This window comes from Pseudophryne corroboree, chromosome 8, assembly GCF_028390025.1.
Source record: "Pseudophryne corroboree isolate aPseCor3 chromosome 8, aPseCor3.hap2, whole genome shotgun sequence".
Lineage (NCBI taxonomy): Eukaryota > Metazoa > Chordata > Amphibia > Anura > Myobatrachidae > Pseudophryne > Pseudophryne corroboree.
Window position 1 is genome coordinate 34,740,546 of NC_086451.1, and position 17,826 is coordinate 34,758,371.

The 17,826-nt window shown below is 49.6% G+C and overlaps 1 protein-coding gene across 3 annotated transcripts in view; it reads left to right on the forward strand.

Moving 5' to 3' along the window:
* The window catches only part of RABL6 (RAB, member RAS oncogene family like 6), a 47,910-nt gene that overhangs the window by 16,531 nt on the left and 13,553 nt on the right, over positions 1–17,826 (forward strand). For all 3 annotated transcript variants that reach the window (XM_063936239.1, XM_063936241.1, XM_063936240.1), the window contains exons 3-8: positions 7,434–7,568; positions 11,583–11,630; positions 12,172–12,227; positions 13,239–13,330; positions 14,568–14,708; positions 16,435–16,540. In XM_063936239.1, the coding sequence (XP_063792309.1) occupies positions 7,434–7,568; positions 11,583–11,630; positions 12,172–12,227; positions 13,239–13,330; positions 14,568–14,708; positions 16,435–16,540 (578 nt within the window). The remainder of the gene's footprint in view (positions 1–7,433; positions 7,569–11,582; positions 11,631–12,171; positions 12,228–13,238; positions 13,331–14,567; positions 14,709–16,434; positions 16,541–17,826) is intronic.

The window sequence follows — 17,826 nt, forward strand, 5'->3', positions numbered from 1 at the left end:
TGCCGTCAAACGTAACCGCGGTAAGTCTTGGAACACGCAGGGCCCCTGCTGCAACAGGTCCTCCCTGAGAGGAAGAGTCCACGGATCTTCTGTGAGCATTTCCTGAAGATCTGTATACCAGGCCCTTCGAGGCTAATCTGGAACAATGAGTATTGGTTGCACTCTTTTTCGTCTTATGATTCTCAATATTTTTGAGATGAGAGGAAGAGGAGGGAACACATAGACCGACTGAAACACCCATGGTGTCACCAGGGCGTCCACCGCTACTGCCTGAGGGTCCCTTGACCTGGCACAATACCTCCGAAGCTTCTTGTTGAGGCGTGACGCCATCATGTCTACTTGAGGAAGTCCCCAATGACTTGTTATCTCTGCAAAAACTTCTTGATGAAGTCCCCACTCTCCTGGATGGAGATCGTGTCTGCTGAGGAAGTCTGCTTCCCAGTTGTCCACTCCCGGAATGAAGACTGCTGACAGAGCGTTTACGTGATTTTCCGCCCAGCGAAGAATCCTGGTGGCTTCTGCCATTGCCACTCTGCTCCTTGTCCCGCCATGGCGGTTTACATGAGCCACGGCTGTGACATTGTCTGATTGAATCAGAACCGGTAGGTCGCGAAGAAGATTCTCCGCTTGTCGTAGGCCGTTGTATATGGCCCTCAATTCCAGTACGTTGATGTGTAGACAAGCCTCCTGGCTTGACCATAGTCCTTGAAAATTTCTTCCTTGTGTGGCTGCTGCCCATCCTCGGAGGCTCGCGTCCGTGGTTATCAGAACCCAGTCTTGAATGCCGAACCTGCGACCCTCTAGAAGGTGAGCACTCTGCAGCCATCACAGGAGAGACACCCTGGCCCTGGGGGACAGGCTTATCTTCTGATGTATTTGTAGATGGGACCCGGACCACTTGTCCAGAAGGTCCCACTGAAATGTCCTCGCATGGAACCTGCCGAAGGGGATGGCCTCGTAGGCTGCCACCATTTTTCCCAGAACTCGAGTGCTTTGATGAACAGACACTCTCTTTAGTTTTAGCAGGTCTCTGACCATGTTCTGGAGGTCCTGGGCTTTTTCCATTGGGAGAAAAACCCTCTTCTGTTCCGTGTCCAGAATCATGCCTAGGAATGATAGACGAGTCGTTGGAATCAATTTAGACTTTGGCAGATTTAGAATCCAACCATGCTGCTGCAGCACTCTCGGGGAGAGCGACACGCTTTTCAGCAATTGATCTCTCGATCTCGCTTTTATCAGGAGATCGTCCAAATACGGGATAATTGTGACTCCCTGCTTGCACAGGAGCACCATCATCTCCGCCATCACCTTGGTGAAAATCCTCGGGGCCGTGGAAAGCCCAAACGGCAACGTCTGAAACTGGTAATGACAGTTCTGTACAGCGAATCTCAGGTACTCCTGATGAGTAGGATATATGGGTACATGAAGGTATGCATCCTTTATGTCTAGTGACACCATAAAATCCCCCCCCTTCCAGGCTGGAGATCACTGCCCGGAGCGATTCCATCTTGAATTTGAACTTTTTCAAGTACAGGTTTAGGGATTTTAGATTTAAAATGGGTCTGACCGAGCCATCCGGTTACGGGACCACGAACAGGGTTGAATAGTACCCTTTCCAGTGTTGGACTAGGGGAACCTTGATAATCACTTGCTGTTGACACAGCTTTTGAATTGCAGCTAACACTATTTCCCTCTCTGGGGGAGCAGCTGGCAAGGCCGACTTGAAAAATCGGCAAGGAGGCACCTCTTCGAATTCCAGTTTGTAGCCTTGGGACACAATTTCCAGCGCCCAAGGATCCACGCCTGACAGAACCCAGACCTGGCTGATGAGTCGAAGACGTGCCCCCACCAGTGCGGACTCCCTCAGTGGAGCCCCAGCGTCATGCGGTGGATTTAGTGGAAGCCGGGGAGGACTTCTGCTCCTGGGAACTAGCCGTAGCAGGCATTCTTTTCCCTCTACCCTTACCTCTGGTGAGGAAGGATAAGCCCCGACCTCTTCTGGACTTATGCGACCGAAAGGACTGCATCTGATATTGTGGAGTTTTCTTTTGCTTTGGGGGAAAAAAAGGCAAAAAAGTAGATTTACCCGCGGTAGCTGTGGAAAACAGGTCCGCGAGACCTTCCCCAAATAAAACCTCACCCTTGTAAGGTAAAACCTCCATATGCCTCTTTGAGTCGGCATCACCTGTCCATTGGCGGGTCCACAGGGCTCGCCTAGCCGAAATCGCCATGGCGTTGGCTTTCGAACCTAGCAGCCCAACGTCTCTCTGAGCGTCTCTCATAAATATGACTGCGTCTATAAAATGGTATCCCTATCTAGGGTATCAATGTCAGCTGACAAGGTATCTGTCCAAGCTGCAACTTCACTACATACCCATGCCGATGCTATTGCCGGCCTGAGTAAAGCCCCCGTATGTGTATAAATGGATTTTAAGGTAGTTTCCTGTCTGCGATCAGCAGGATCCTTGAGTGCTGCCGTGTCTGGAGACGGTAGCGCCACCTTCTTGGACAAGCGCGTTAAAGCCTTGTCCACCCTGGGCGAGGATTTCCACCGTACCCTGTCCCGTGCAGGAAAAGGATACGCCATAAGAATCCTCTTGGGAATCTACAGTTTTTTGTCTGGAGTTTCCCAAGCTTTTTCAAATAACTCGTTCAGCTCATGAGATGGGGGAAAAGTTACCTCAGGCTTCTTTTCCTTATACACGCGCACCCTCGTGTCAGGGACAGAGGGGTCATCTGTGATATGCAAAACATCTTTTATTGCAATAATCATATAATGAATACTTTTGGCCACCCTTGGGTGTAACCTTGCATCATCATAGTCGACACTGGAGTCAGAATCCGTGTCGGTATCAGTGTCTGCTATTTGGGATAGAGGACGTTTTTGGGACCCTGAAGGGCCCTGTGACACAGTCAAAGCCATGGATTGACTCCCTGCTTTTTCCCTGGACTCTGCTTTGTCCATCCTTTTATGTAATAAAGTCACATTTGCATTTAAATCATTCCACATGTCCAACCAATCAGGTGTTGGCGTTGCCGACGGAGACACCACAATCATCTGCTCCACCTCCTCCTTAGATGAGCCTTTCGCTTCAGACATGCCGACACACACGTACCGACACCCCCACACACACAGGGATATATTTATATGGAGACAGTTCCCCAATAAGGCTCTTTGGAGAGACAGAGAGAGAGTATGCCAGCACACACCCAGCGCCAACTGACACTGGAAACAAAATTCCCAGATAAATAGCGCTTTTATATATAATTATCTGTATATAATACACTCACTGCGCCTTACAAATGCCCCCCCCCCCCCTTCTTTTCTGCCCTGTGTCACCATGTTCAGCAGGGGAGAGTCCGGGGAGCAGCTCCTCTGCAGTGCTCTGTGGAGAAAATGGCGCTGGTTAGTGCTGTGGGATCAAGCTCCGCCCCTCCCAGCGGCCGGCTTCGGTCCCTCTCAATTTTGTAATACTGGTGGGGGATTTTAATGTATACTGCCTCCGCAGCCTATATATGTACTAGCCAGTCCTAGAGGTGTAATATTGCTGCCCAGGGCGCCCCCCCTGCGCCCTGCACCCATCCGTGCCTGCAGTGTGTGTTGTGTGTGGGAGCAATGGCGCGCAGCGTTACCTCAGAGAAGATCTGAAGTCTTCTTTCTTCTTATACTCACCCGGCTTCTTTCTTCCGGCTCTGTGAGGAGGACGGCGGCGCGGCTCTGGGACAAACGGCGAGGGGAGACCTGCGTCCGACTCCCTCTGGAGCTAATGGTGTCCAGTAGCATAAGAAGCAGAGCCTATCACTTAAGTAGGTCTGCTTCTCTCTCCTCGGTCCCACGATGCAGGGAGCCTGTTGCCAGCAGTGCTCCCTGAAAATAACAAACCTAACAAAATTATTTTTTCAGAGAAACTCAGGAGAGCTCCCTGTAATGCACCCTATCTCCTCTGGGCACAGGATCTAACTGAGGTCTGGAGGAGGGGCATAGAGGGAGGAGCCAGTGCACACCCATTCTAAAGTTCTTTATAGTGCCCATGTCTCCTGCGGAGCCCGTCTATACCCCATGGTCCTTACGGAGTCCCCAGCATCCTCTAGGACGTAAGAGAAATAGGAATTCCAGTGATATATGGATGTCCAAATGATGGCCAAAATAGTTGACAGAGTTCCAATGGATACAGGATATGGAGTGGGATCCAGGTAGGTATGTAGGTAAGATCTGTAGTGCTGCGCTGCTGAGTATGAAACAATATTCTGTAATATGTGAAATATACACGAGCCAAATTTACGGCCTAAAGTTAGATTCCATAGGGCTAATTTATATTGACACTTGCGCTCTCCACAACAGTCTGTCAGAGACAGGCGCCCCCTCCCCCATATGCATGACCTGGAATCACACGTAGCTTTACGTACACGCCCGCAAGACAGAGTGGTTCCGTTTGTTTGCATTGTTGCTGCCCAGAGATGCCAATTTCCATGGAAAGACAGATCCAGCCGACTCAGTCTACCACGTAAAGGGGGTCATTCCGAGTTGATCGCATGTTAGCTGTTTTTAGCAGCCGTGCAAACGCATAGTTGCCACCCACGGGGGAGTGTATTTTCGCTTCGCAAGTGTGCGAACGCCTGTGCAGCCGCGCTCTACAAAAAGATTTTAAGTCGTTTCAGAGTAGGTCTGAACTTACTCAGCCCTTGAGATCACGTCAGTCTTTTTGGTCCCGGAATTGACGACACACACCCGCCCTCCAAACGCCCGGATACGCCTGCGTTTTCCCTACCACTCCCAGAAAACGGTCAGTTGACACCCATAAACGCCCTCTTTCTGTCAATCTTCTTGCAATCGACTGTGCGTATGGATTCTTCGTTAAATCCATCGCTCAGCAATGATACGCATTGTACCCGTACGACGCACATGCGCATTGTGGTGCATACGCATTTGCAGTAGAGACCCGATCTCAGCGTGCGATCAACTCGGAATGACCCCCAATATCATTCCTGAGTGTGACAACATAACATACATGTGAGATGTGTGTATCTGGTTTAAAGATCTCTTCCTCTGCCACGAGCCATTTGATGCTCCAGTTATCACCATTCAGTGTCGTCTAATTGACGTAGGGCTAAAATGTTTTACTTGCACATAATACACTGGATATCTTGGTTATCCCCCTTCCGTCCACACAAACTGAGCTGGTCTCCCAGCTGTACTGTCCCCAGCACACCTTGATAACAGCCTAGCTAGGTGTAAATGTCCTGTACATGGAAGCCTGCAGGTAAAGCCCCCTCCGCTCTCTATTGCATCATGGCTACAACGTGGAGCACTCTGCTATGTCCCGTGTAGTTTGGTTTCAGTTCAGATCCATTTACAAGTCCCCGCCCTGGGGAATAAACAGAGATCGTGTACTTAGTGTGAGATTAGATGGAAAATTCTGGCCTTTCTTTCCAAGGATGAATTGTGTGACGTCCACAGTGGGATATATTGTACCTCCTCGCTGAATAAATACTGTTACATAGAACTATATACGACAGACCGGGAATTCTGCAAGTGAAATGTTTGCACAGACTGATGGTCCTATTGTATACTGTCTGTATACTGCAATAGTGCGCAGTGATTTTTGGCGACTTTGGTCTTTTGACAATCGGATTGGCTGTCTGTAGTGTTAGGTGTATGGGAGGCTTTACACTTCGTGCCTTATGTGAAGTAGCGGTGCGAATTTCCCTATTGTAGAACCATAATATACAGTGAGAACAAAGCTGTTTCCATGACAATGGAATGTGTGACGCTGTCCATACCCTGAAGCTGCTGTTGCTTCGTATTAAAGGGGTCGTTTAGTCTAAAAGTATAAACTGAACGAATATAAAAATTCATCTTACAGTGTCCACAGAACTGTAGATTCTATCCATTGTATTTTATCACCTGTGTAAATGACGGCTGCATTGCCTTTCAGGAGGATAACTTAAAAAGCAAGTTACGTTACTGTATATTGGTGTCAATAACCTTAATGACAACTGAGCAAAAGTCTTAAGGTTGCCTACACACTAGGCGACACGCTCCGTGAGCGATATCGCCTAGTGGTTTCCGTACACTCCCCGGTGGCCAGAGCTGGGGTCGGCACCCAGTCACTGACAAAGAGCCAAGAAAATTCTTTGGGTATGCCAAAGAGCTGACACCATTCCTTTGGTATAGGTGCAAAAATGGGGCATGGCCAAGCGGGCACAAAATACATTGAAAAAGCCAAATTAACTTCACTCCTTTCAGTTTCCCCATGTGTCACTCCAGGTCCCCCGTGCCACTGTAGCAGCACCTCATGTTATCACTGCAGCCCTTCATGTCTCATTCCAGCCCCCCTGTGCCATTTCAGCAGCCCCTCATGTGTCCAGCGGCCACACCGCGTGTCCAGAAGCCACCGCTCCAAACCTGCGGTGGTCTGTGCCGAGGTACCTGTAGTCCCCCTCTGCTTGCTGGTGGGTGTCTCACCTATTATCCGGTGCCCTCGGTCTCCATAGTGCTGCTGGCGCTGCAGCCCGGCTGGAGCGCAGTGGTTTCCGGATTTTTTTAGGTCACCTGACCTTGAGTGTTGGTAGCCACATTTAAATAAAGAGAGCCGTGGGTTGGCCACTGCCGCTCTAGAGTATACTGGTCTATGACCGGTGAGGCACATCTCTGATCAAAGCTCACCAAATTTCTAGCAGTATATGCTGTTGCACCTGTGTATAATGCCCACATGTATATACTGCTGCACCTGTGTATGGTGCCCACATGAATATACTGCTTCACCTGTGTATAATGCCCACGTGTATATACTGCTGCACCTGTGTATAATGCCTACATGATATACCGCTGCCCCTGTGTATAATGCCCACATGTATATACCGCTGCCCCTGTGTATAATGCCCACATGTATATACTGCTGCCCCTGTGTATAATGCCCACATGTATATACTGCTGCACCTGTGTATAATGCCCACATGTATATACTGCTGCCCCTGTGTATAATGCCCACATGTATATACTGCTGCACCTGTGTATAATGCCCACATGTATATACTGCTGCACCTGTGTATAATGCCCACGTGTATATACAGCTGCACCTGTGTATAATGCCCACGTGTATATACTGCTGCCCCTGTGTATAATGCCCACGTGTATATACTGCTGCCCCTGTGTATAATGCCCACGTGTATATACTGCTGCACCTGTGTATAATGCCCACGTGTATATACTGCTGCCCCTGTGTATAATGCCCACATGTATATACTGCTGCACCTGTGTATAATGCCCACATGTATATACTGCTGCCCCTGTGTATAATGCCCACATGTATATACTGCTGCACCTGTGTATAATGCCCACATCTATATACTGCTGCACCTGTGTATAATGCCTGTCAGGTGTTTTGTATTGCTGGGTAATATCCATCTAAATTCCCTTCCCTGTTTTCCAGTGAAAATTGTCATCCGGGGGGACAGAAATACCGGGAAGACCACTCTCTGGCATCGGCTGCAGGGGAAGAAGTTTGTGGAAGAATATATTCCCACTCAAGAGATCCAGGTCACCAGCATACACTGGAACTACAAAAGTAAGAGGCCTGCAGCTCTCCTGTACATCCTGTGTGTGCCCTGTGGTGTCTCTTGTCTTTATCTCTGGGTTACTCATACCTGTCTGACTCCTGTGTGTCTATAGGTGCACCCCCTCTCTCTCTACCCAAGCCCTGCGTGTGTCTCATCTATTACTCACACCTGTCTGCCTCCTGTGTGTCTATAGGTGCACCCCCTCTCTCTCTACCCAAGCCCTGCGTTTGTCTCATCTATTACTCACACCTGTCTACCTCCGGTGTGTCTATAGGTGCACCCCCTCTCTCTCTACCCAAGCCCTGCGTGTGTCTCATCTATTACTCACACCTGTCTACCTCCGGTGTGTCTATAGGTGCACCCCCTCTCTCTCTACCCAAGCCCTGCGTGTGTCTCATCTATTACTCACACCTGTCTGCCTCCTGTGTGTCTATAGTTGCACCCCCTCTCTCTCTACCCAAGCCCTGCTTGTGTCTCATCTATTAGTCACACCTGTCTGCCTCCTGTGTGTCTATAGGTGTACCCCCTCTCTCTCTACCCAAGCCCTGCGTGTGTCTCATTTATTACTCGCACCTGTCTGCCTCCTGTGTGTCTATAGGTGCACCCCTTCTCTCTCTACTCAAGCCGTGTGTGTCTCTCATCTCTATTAATCACACCTGTCTGCCTCCTGTGTGTCTATAGGTGCACCCCCTCTCTCTCTACCCAAGCCCTGTGTGCCTCTCATCTATTACTCGCACCTGTCTGCCTCCTGTGTGTCTATAGGTGCACCCCCCTCTCTCTACCCAAGCTCTGCGTGTCTCTCATCTCTATTACTCACACCTGTCTGCCTCCTGTGTGTCTATAGGTGCACCCCCTCTCTCTCTACCCAAGCCGTGTGTGTCTCTCATCTCTATTAATCACACCTGTCTGCCTCCTGTGTGTCTATAGGTGTACCCCCTCTCTCTCTACCCAAGCCCTGTGTGTGTCTCATCTATTACTCACACCTGTCTGCCTCCTGTGTGTCTATAGGTGCACCCCCTCTCTCTCTACCCAAGCTCTGCGAGCCTCTCATCTCTATTACTCATACCTGTCTGACTCCTGTGTGTCTATAGGTGCACCCTCTCTCTCTACCCAAGCCCTGCGTGTTTCTCATCTCTATTACTCATACCTGTCTGCCTCCTGTGTGTCTATAGGTGCACCCCTTCTCTCTCTACCCAAGCCCTGCGTGTCTCTCATCTCTATTACTCATACCTGTCTGACTCCTGTGTGTCTATAGGTGCACCCCCTCTCTCTCTACCCAAGCCCTGCATGTGTATCATCTATTACTCACGCCTGTCTGCCTCCTGTGTGTCTATAGGTGTACCCCCTTCTCTCTCTACCCAAGCCCTGTATGTCTCTCATGTCTATTACTCACACCTGTCTGCCTCCTGTGTGTCTATAGGTGCACCCCCTCTCTCTCTACCCAAGCCCTGCGTGTCTCATTTATTACTCACACCTGTCTGCCTCCTGTGTGTCTATAGGTGCACCCCTACTCTCTCTACCCAAGCCCTGTATGTCTCTCGTGTCTATTACTCACACCTGTCTGCCTCCTGTGTGTCTATAGGTGCACCCCCTCTCTCTCTACCCAAGCCCTGCATGTGTATCATCTATTACTCACACCTGTCTGCCTCCTGTGTGTCTATAGGTGCACCCCCTCTCTCTCTAACCAAGCCCTGCGTGTGTCTCATCTATTACTCAAACCTGTCTGCTTCCTGTGTGTCTATAGGTGCACCCCTTCTCTCTCTACCCAAGCCGTGCGTGTCTCTCATCTCTCTGTTACTCACACTTCACCTGTCCATGGTTTTAATGTTAGGGCTGATGGGTGTATAGCATTGGAGATGATGGGTGTATAGTATTGGAGACAAGGATGTAGCGGTTAAATACAAGAAAATCCCAGTACTCTGCCCATTTTGTCATCTTGTAATTTACTGGTTTGGACGTCATTCTCCCCTTTGTTTTCTGTCCCTTCCCTCATCCTTTGTATTCCTCATTTCTTGTGTCAGTAGTCGCCTTTATTTCTCTTTTTATCTTGAAAACACACGGCAACATCACGTCCTTTACAGACAACAGACCCTGCCACCTCTGTGCACTGTGATATGGAATGTGGGAAACATGGCTGCAATCTTTCTGGTTCAGACCAAACCGTCTTGTGAATACAGGTTTACCGGACAAAGTGGCTGCTCTCGCAAGTGTGCGGAGCTGCTGCATATATCTCTTATATTGGGGAGGGTGAGGGGGGAGCTGCGTGCAGAACAGTTTAGTGTGGTTTCGCCCATGCCCCACTACCCTGACATATCGGCCTCTCCTGTGTATAATGGGAATGCTGCTACAGTGCAATCACAAGAGGTGCAGCAAGCTATCGCATTACGCTGGTAAGTGAACTCTTGGAAAGGTAAAGAGAGCTTGTAGCCCGGGGACGTTGTATATCACCAGTGCACCGCACCTCCTCCTGTCTTCGTAGCTCACAGTATCACTTTTCTGCACAACCCGAGGCTCATTTCTAACTTCCTTATAATACACGCATTGCCCTAATGAGCACTGATGTGACGGTGTCGCTGCTCATACAATCTATACACCTATTACTATCACTGGCGTGTGGCGGGCCCGATTCTGAGTCACATGCATTGCTGATAGTCTTGCAATTGTTGGTAGGTTTCGACTACTCGTGCATCTTAGTAGCTAAAAAATTTGCACCGCGAACGCGCTCAGCAGTGTGTCTGCAGCGTCGCAGTTGCCACTGAGACGTACAGCCTCAGAAACGTATTGGAAAGATATTGGGCGGTGTCTGGGAGGTGGCTATTCAGATGGATGAAGACGGTCCGTCTTACGTGAATGGCGCAGCCATGTGGCATAGCTGGGTGTGAACTCGGACACTGAGGGGTAGATGTATTATAACCGAATGTATCGTGTGGGCAAAACGCTTCCTGCTTCGCCTCTGTACCGAGGCAAAGCAGGAAGCCACAGCACTGGGATGTATTAACATCTCGGATGCCGAAGGGGTGCAGGCTACCCCCTCCAGTGATCACTGCCAGACCCCCACAGTCCATCAGCCTAGTGCCTCTCCCCTAGCCGGCTCACCGGGCTTGGGCGAGATATTGCCACTCTCAAGAGATCTTGCATGCAGCCCCGGAGCCGGCAGCTGCCGCAGCCAGGGACACAACTGTCCCTGGCTGTGGTGTATGGTCATCGACACCTGCATCTGTCGATATCGGTAGCTGCAGGCATTGGAACGTTAAGCGCAACTGACCGATCATACATTGCCTTGCATAACGGCGTGCTATCTTTTAGATAGCAGCGCTGATATAGACAGGGGCACGTAGCGTCCCTTACACTGAGCACACTTCCCCGCATTCATACACAAAGGGTCGTCCCAGCCCTTGCACGCTTACACCGGGGAAAGGGCAGATACCAGCATTAGCATAAAGCCGGAGACGCGACTACGGAAAAAGACGCTAAAGAGGACGCAGCAGCGCACGGCCCAGGGTCAGGCCCTGTATGTTTATTACAGTAAATAAATGTAAGACACTGACCTGGAAATGGCACGGGAGAGGCAGCAATGAATCCTTGATGGTTACAGTGAAAACAATTGAAACTTCTATAGAATAACACACAACTCTGAGTCCATGCAACCCAAACACTACTAGTCCGTGTTCTTCATCAGGTGTGGTGGCCACATGCATTGTGTATCTAACAGGGCCACAGAGATCATTTCAGGCAAACATTTGATATTGTTGCTCTAGTAGACCTGTGGTAGCCAACCCTGGTCCTCGAGAGCTACCAACAGTTCCCGTTTTCCAGGTCTCCTCACAGACTCACAAGTGAAGTAATGAGCTCCACTTGTGGATCTTTTAAAATGTGTCAGTTAGTAATGACTACACCTGTGCACCTGCTAGGTGAGCTGGAAACCATGAACTTGTTGGTAACTCTCGAGGACCAGGGTTGGCTACCACTGCTCTAGACCTTTAGGCCCCTGTGTACTGTATCTTTACTTCTTGTCTTTGCAGCCACTGACGATATAGTAAAGGTGGAAGTTTGGGACGTGGTTGATAAAGGTAAGACCCTCTGTTTCCCCCGCAGTGAGCGCAGGGCTGGCTGTCTCTACCTTAGGCATTCTTAGTGTATGCACCCTGTATTATCTATTTATAATCCCCCATGCTCACGTCTCTGTTCAGTGCGCTCTCTCCCCATTACGTGCGGTGAAGATGAGCAAAAAACTAAATAAATGGAAGGAAATTGATTTAGTAACATTTCTACGCTGCCCCATCCGCAGTGCTGAGGTCAGGAGCCTCTAGGCTCCGCTGTGATTGGTGCAGATAAGTTAAGATTCCGATACAACTTAAACCATTGTCATAGTAACCTGAATACTGGGTAACTGTACCATTGACATCAATTGTGCGCACAACGTCATTACTGCTCCCGCTCATGTTGTAATATTCAGGGTGCAGAATAATGTATGCCTTTCATGTGTCACACAAAGAACAAAAATAAAAACCAGCGTCCCATAGAAGAACATTGTGTCCTCCTAAGGGGGTCATAGATCCCTTCTCACATGTTTATTGGGTGTAATACATCTCTTTACCCTGCTGTATCTAGGTAAAGGTAAGAAGAGAGGGGAGACCACCTTGAAACTGGAAAATGAACCACAGGAGGTGAGTAAGTCTGAGTTTCTTATTAGGAGATCATTGGTGGACTAAAAGCTACTTTATCCCGTTTCCTAGTATAGATTGTAAGTCTGTGTCACTCAGGTCTTATCTTTAAGCTGCATACACACTGGAGAGACTTGACGGCAAACCCGACATTGGGCCGACAAAGCGGCGGATGATTCGGCCGCCTGATTTGTCGGTCATTACAGCTGGGCGGGCATTTGAATTTGCCCGTCCAGCTGTGACGTCAGTCTCTGCAGCAAGTGTATGGGTGGTCGGCGGACCGCCCGTACACACAACCAGATACGCCGATATATATCGGGCATCGGCTGTGCTGCGGGGCTGACGCTATATGTCTGTGGAAGTGTGTACACACCCTCCGACCTGCTCGCGATATATCAGCCAGTGTGTACTCCGCTTTAGAGTCAGAGCAGGTGTGGCTTCACTGTGTCAAAGAGATATCATGAGACCGCCACCTTGCAGGAGATACGTAGCTATACATTAGCCAGGTCTTCCTGTACAGGTTACCTGGGCGGCAACTTGGGCACAGTGCCAATCTCCACCTGGCAGTCAGAAGGAAGGGTACACAGGCTGTAGCGGATGATTCTAATTTAAAAATCATTAGCATTTTTTTTTTCCTCTTTACGTAACAGCTCCCCCCTCCCCCTTTTCTAACGCTTGGAAAGAGAGCGAGTACCAACCAATCGGCTTCTGCATAATATTTTACAGGCTGTGGGGCAGATGTATTAACCTGGAGATGGCATAAGGAAGTGATAAACCAGTGATATGTGCAAGATGATAAAGGCAGCAGCCAATCAGATCCTTACTGTTAATTTACATACTGGAGCTGATTGGCTGGTGCCTTTATCATCTTGCACATATCACTGGTTTATCACTTCCTTATGCCTTCTCCAGGTTAATACATCTGTCCCTGTGTTTGAAAAATGACAGGAGCTGATTGGTTGGTTCTTTATCTCTCGCCAAAGTTTTAGCAGTTCTCGCTTGATGTATTCTCAGGGGGACGGCGACTTGGCGTTAGACGCAGAGTTCCTGGACGTCTACAAGAACTGCAATGGAGTAATCATGATGTTCGACATCACTAAGCAGTGGTACGCATCTCCTTTATTACATCTTGTCCCGGCCACGTCCTGCTGCTACGCCGCTTGTAAAGCCACGCTGTCAGCTAGCTGTCTACAACCCACAAGTCATGTTCTATTGATTCACCAAGGCAATTAATCCTGGTCAGAGTTGGGGGCATAAATATCTACAGAGGTTGCGCTGTTCTCAGCGAATGTTTCCTGCTGCGGGGCCTGGATTGCATCTACCTAAAGGGGAGTGAAGCAGATATCACTGTGATCGATATTCTCTACTCACCGATGTATTGTACATTACATTAAATTACATTTATTGTGTCTGAGCCACCATGATGGACAGACGGAATATGGTCGTTAGGTCGACAGTCATTAGGTCGACCACTATTGGTCAGTTAACACCCATAAACGGCCTCTTTCTGTCAATCTCCTTGCGTTCGGCTGTGCGAATAGATTCTTCGCTAGATCCATTGCACAGCAGCAATGCTGTTTGTACCCGTACGGCGTGCCTGCGCATTGCGGTTCATATGCATGCACAGTTTTGCTGTTTTTTTACCTGATTGCTGCGATGCGAAAATCGGCAGCGAGCGATCAGCTCGGAATGACCCCCATAGTAAATTAGAACTGAACAGTTTAATCGGCAGCCAATTGCCTTTCTTGGTATGTACAGTATAGATTTAATCCATACTGTGAGGCATTCCGGTGGACTCCTTACTTTATTTCCATTATTTGCTGATTTCCCCTACGATATCTTTTGGAGGCAGTCATTCCGAACTGGAGTCCACTTACAGTTAGACCAGGTAAGTCCACTCATGGAGTCACACTTCCGATGTCAGACGCAGATTATTTTATTTCCTTCTACTCATGCATCTATGCCGCAGAGAGCCGCAGTTACGATTGTGGTGCACAGTCGCAGAAATGTTTTGAAAATGCATTGTGCGTTCCTTTGCTGGTGACTAAGTGGAGTCATGGAAATGGTCCATTTTATGGGAATGTCGCTGTAGTGGTTGCAAACTCAGACGCACAATCGCTCACATTGGAGCCCATACTCGGAGAATCCGCACCTAGCATCAGGCTGGTGAAAGTTTCAATGGTGGCATTTCATGAACTCGCAGGCGTGCGTCCGGCAAAAGACGCAGACACAGACGTCGCTGCCTGCGTCTCAGAATAAGCCTCATGGTTTTCTGTTTATAGACATGCAGAAATGTTTAAGTGACATCTGACAGTTTGCTGTCTTTTGTCTGTTGGGCGTCAGGACCTTTACTTACATCACGCGAGAGCTGCCCAAGGTGCCCAGCCATGTGCCAGTGTGCGTGCTTGGCAATCACCGCGATATGGGAGAACACCGAGTTACCTTGCCTGATGACGTTCGAGATTTTATCCAGAGCCTGAATCGGTGAGTAATAAAGCTTTGACTAGATCTGAACCATCCATGGTGTATTGCTGCTAAAGCCTCTGTAATGTTGTTCTAGGTATTAATATGTTCTGCTGTTCTATTTAAACGTGCACTACCACCTAGGTAGAATCTTTACTTGAGCCAGTGGGGCAAACGTGCACTACCACCTAGGTGGAATCTTTACTGGAGCCAGTGGGGCCAACTGCAAACGTGCACTACCACCTAGGTAGAATCTTTACTTGAGCCAGTGGGGCCAACTGCAAACGTGCACTACCACACCTAGGTAGAATCTTTACTTGAGCCAGTGGGGCCAACTGCAAACGTGCACTACCACACCTAGGTAGAATCTTTAGTGGAGCCGGTGGGGCCAACTGCAAACGTGCACTACCACCTAGGTAGAATCTCTACCGAGGTGGCCTTTACTGGAGCAGTAGGGCCAACTGCAAACGTGCACTACCACCTAGATAGAATCTTTACCAAGTTGGCTTTTACTGGAGTCAGCGGGGCCAACTGCAAACGTGCACTACCACACCTAGGTAGAATCTTTACTTGAGCCAGTGGGGCCAACTGCAAACGTGCACTACCACACCTAGGTAGAATCTTTACTGGAGCCGGTGGGGCCAACTGCAAACGTGCACTACCACCTAGGTAGAATCTCTACCGAGGTGGCCTTTACTGGAGCCAGTGGGGCCAACTGCAAACGTGCACTACCACACCTAGGTAGAATCTTTACTGGAGCCAGTGGGGCCAACTGCAAACGTGCACTACCACCTAGATAGAATCTTTACCAAGGTGGCTTTTACTGGAGTCAGCGGGGCCAACTGCAAATGTGCACTACCACCTAGGTAGAATCTTTACCGAGGTGGCCTTTACTGGAGCCAGTGGGGCCAACTGCAAACGTGCACTACCACACCTAGGTAGAATCTTTACTTGAGCCAGTGGGGCCAACTGCAAACGTGCACTACCACACCTAGGTAGAATCTTTACTGGAGCCGGTGGGGCCAACTGCAAACGTGCACTACCACCTAGGTAGAATCTCTACCGAGGTGGCCTTTACTGGAGCCAGTGGGGCCAACTGCAAACGTGCACTACCACACCTAGGTAGAATCTTTACTGGAGCCAGTGGGGCCAACTGCAAACGTGCACTACCACCTAGATAGAATCTTTACCAAGGTGGCTTTTACTGGAGTCAGCGGGGCCAACTGCAAACGTGCACTACCACCTAGGTAGAATCTTTACCGAGGTGGCCTTTACTGGAGCCAGTGGGGCCAACTGCAAACGTGCACTACCACCGAGGTAGTATCTTTACTGGGGTGGCCTTTACCGGAGCCAGCGGGGTTCTGCTGGTTCTGGAAAACCACTACATAAATTAAGTGTGCCCATTTTTAAAATGCAGCATACAGCTGGTGTTCGGAGCTGCCCAAGGAAAAACAGCAGAGTGCCACCCACGTGTCTCGGGCATGAGCAAGTTACAGCTTCAGTAAAAACGCTACTAGGTGGTTGTGCATAGTTACTGTTTGTCTGGCAGCAGTGGTGAAAGCCAGTGTTCTACTGACTGGAGTAATGGGTGTCTATCATGTATTACCTGCTCTCACCCTCTGCTTCTCTGGCCCTATTACCAGCCCAGATTCTGTTATATGTCACCTAGTTTCTTTATTATTGTGTCCCAGGAGTTTTCTGCGTTAGATGACCATACTATCCCATTTCTCCTCTGCTTCCCCAACAGACGCCCCGGCTCCTCCTACATCCGCTATGCTGAGTCTTCCATGCAGAACAGCTTTGGGCTGAAGTATTTACACAAGTTTTTTAACATCCCTTTCCTCCAACTCCAGGTGAGATCTCTGGACCCCAGCTCCATGCTTAGCCTCCCAAAGCTCTGTTAGCACCGGAGGAGTCAGTGTTGCCTTTGCTGTGTATTGTTCAGTACAGCCGTAGATGCCTCATGTTCTGGTCTCAGTGGTTATAACAGAATTGTCATATGTGGATTCTCTCTCTCTCCCCCTTCTCTCCCTTTCTCTGCCCCCTTCTTCTCCCCCCCCCCCCCCCTCCTCCTCCCCCCTCCTATCCCCCCCCCCCTCCTCCTCCCCCCTCCTCTCTTCATCTCCCTTTAACCTTGATACTGGCATGCAAGCGTCGTTCTTCATCTCTCACCTCTTCATTCTTTCCTCTCCGTCACGTAACATTGGGGGTCATTTTGAGTTGATCGTAGCACAGCTACGATCATTCACACTGACATGCGGGGGGACGCCCAGCACAGGGCTATCCCGCCCCACATCTCAGTCCGGCCCCCCCCTCGCAGAAGTGCAAAGGCATTGCACAGCGGCGATGCCTTTGCACTTCAAGAGTAGCTCCCGACCAGCGCAGTTTTAGCGTTGCTTGCCGGGAGCTACTCATCGCTCCCTGGCCCGCAGCGGCTGCGTGTGACGTCACGCGGCCGCAGCGGCCCACACCCCGTTCGGTCCGGCCACGCTCCCAAACCCACGAAACGGCGGCCGCCGTTCCGCCCCTCCCGCCCAGCGATCGCCTCTGCCTGTCAATCAGGCAGAGGCGATCGTATCCCTGCTACAGCCTTCGGCCGTCTGGCATGCGCCGGCGCACTAGGACGCCGACGCATGCGTAGTAGGGCCCCGTTCGCTCTGCTGCGTTAAAATGGGTCAGAATGACCCCCATAGTTTTCTCATTCTACTTGTAGTATCACACTCCTACAAATAATCCAGTGATTTAATTGTAGATTCCTGTAATGGGAGATTTGCTATGTAATTACCATGTGTACACCTGAGCTAAACTATACATCTGGAGTTACAGCCCAGAATCCACCGCCGCTCACCTGAACCCAGCAGAGAGTCTGGAGTTACAACCCCCGTGGCTGTACCTGTAAAGTGAGCCTGTGGGGACATGATACCTGTACGGTCTTATTTATTTATTTGTGGGCTGAATCTGACACTTTTAACCCCTTTGCTTCTGGGCACTGCAGCTGCATATTTGCGGTAACTTTGGGTCGTGTTCTCTCCCCCGATAGGATGGGGTTAAAGGTTTTGTTTCCTATTAAAAAAACATAACTCATGTTCGTCCTAATGGGAATCTCACTGGGGAGGTGACATGTACAATTGCTGATAGG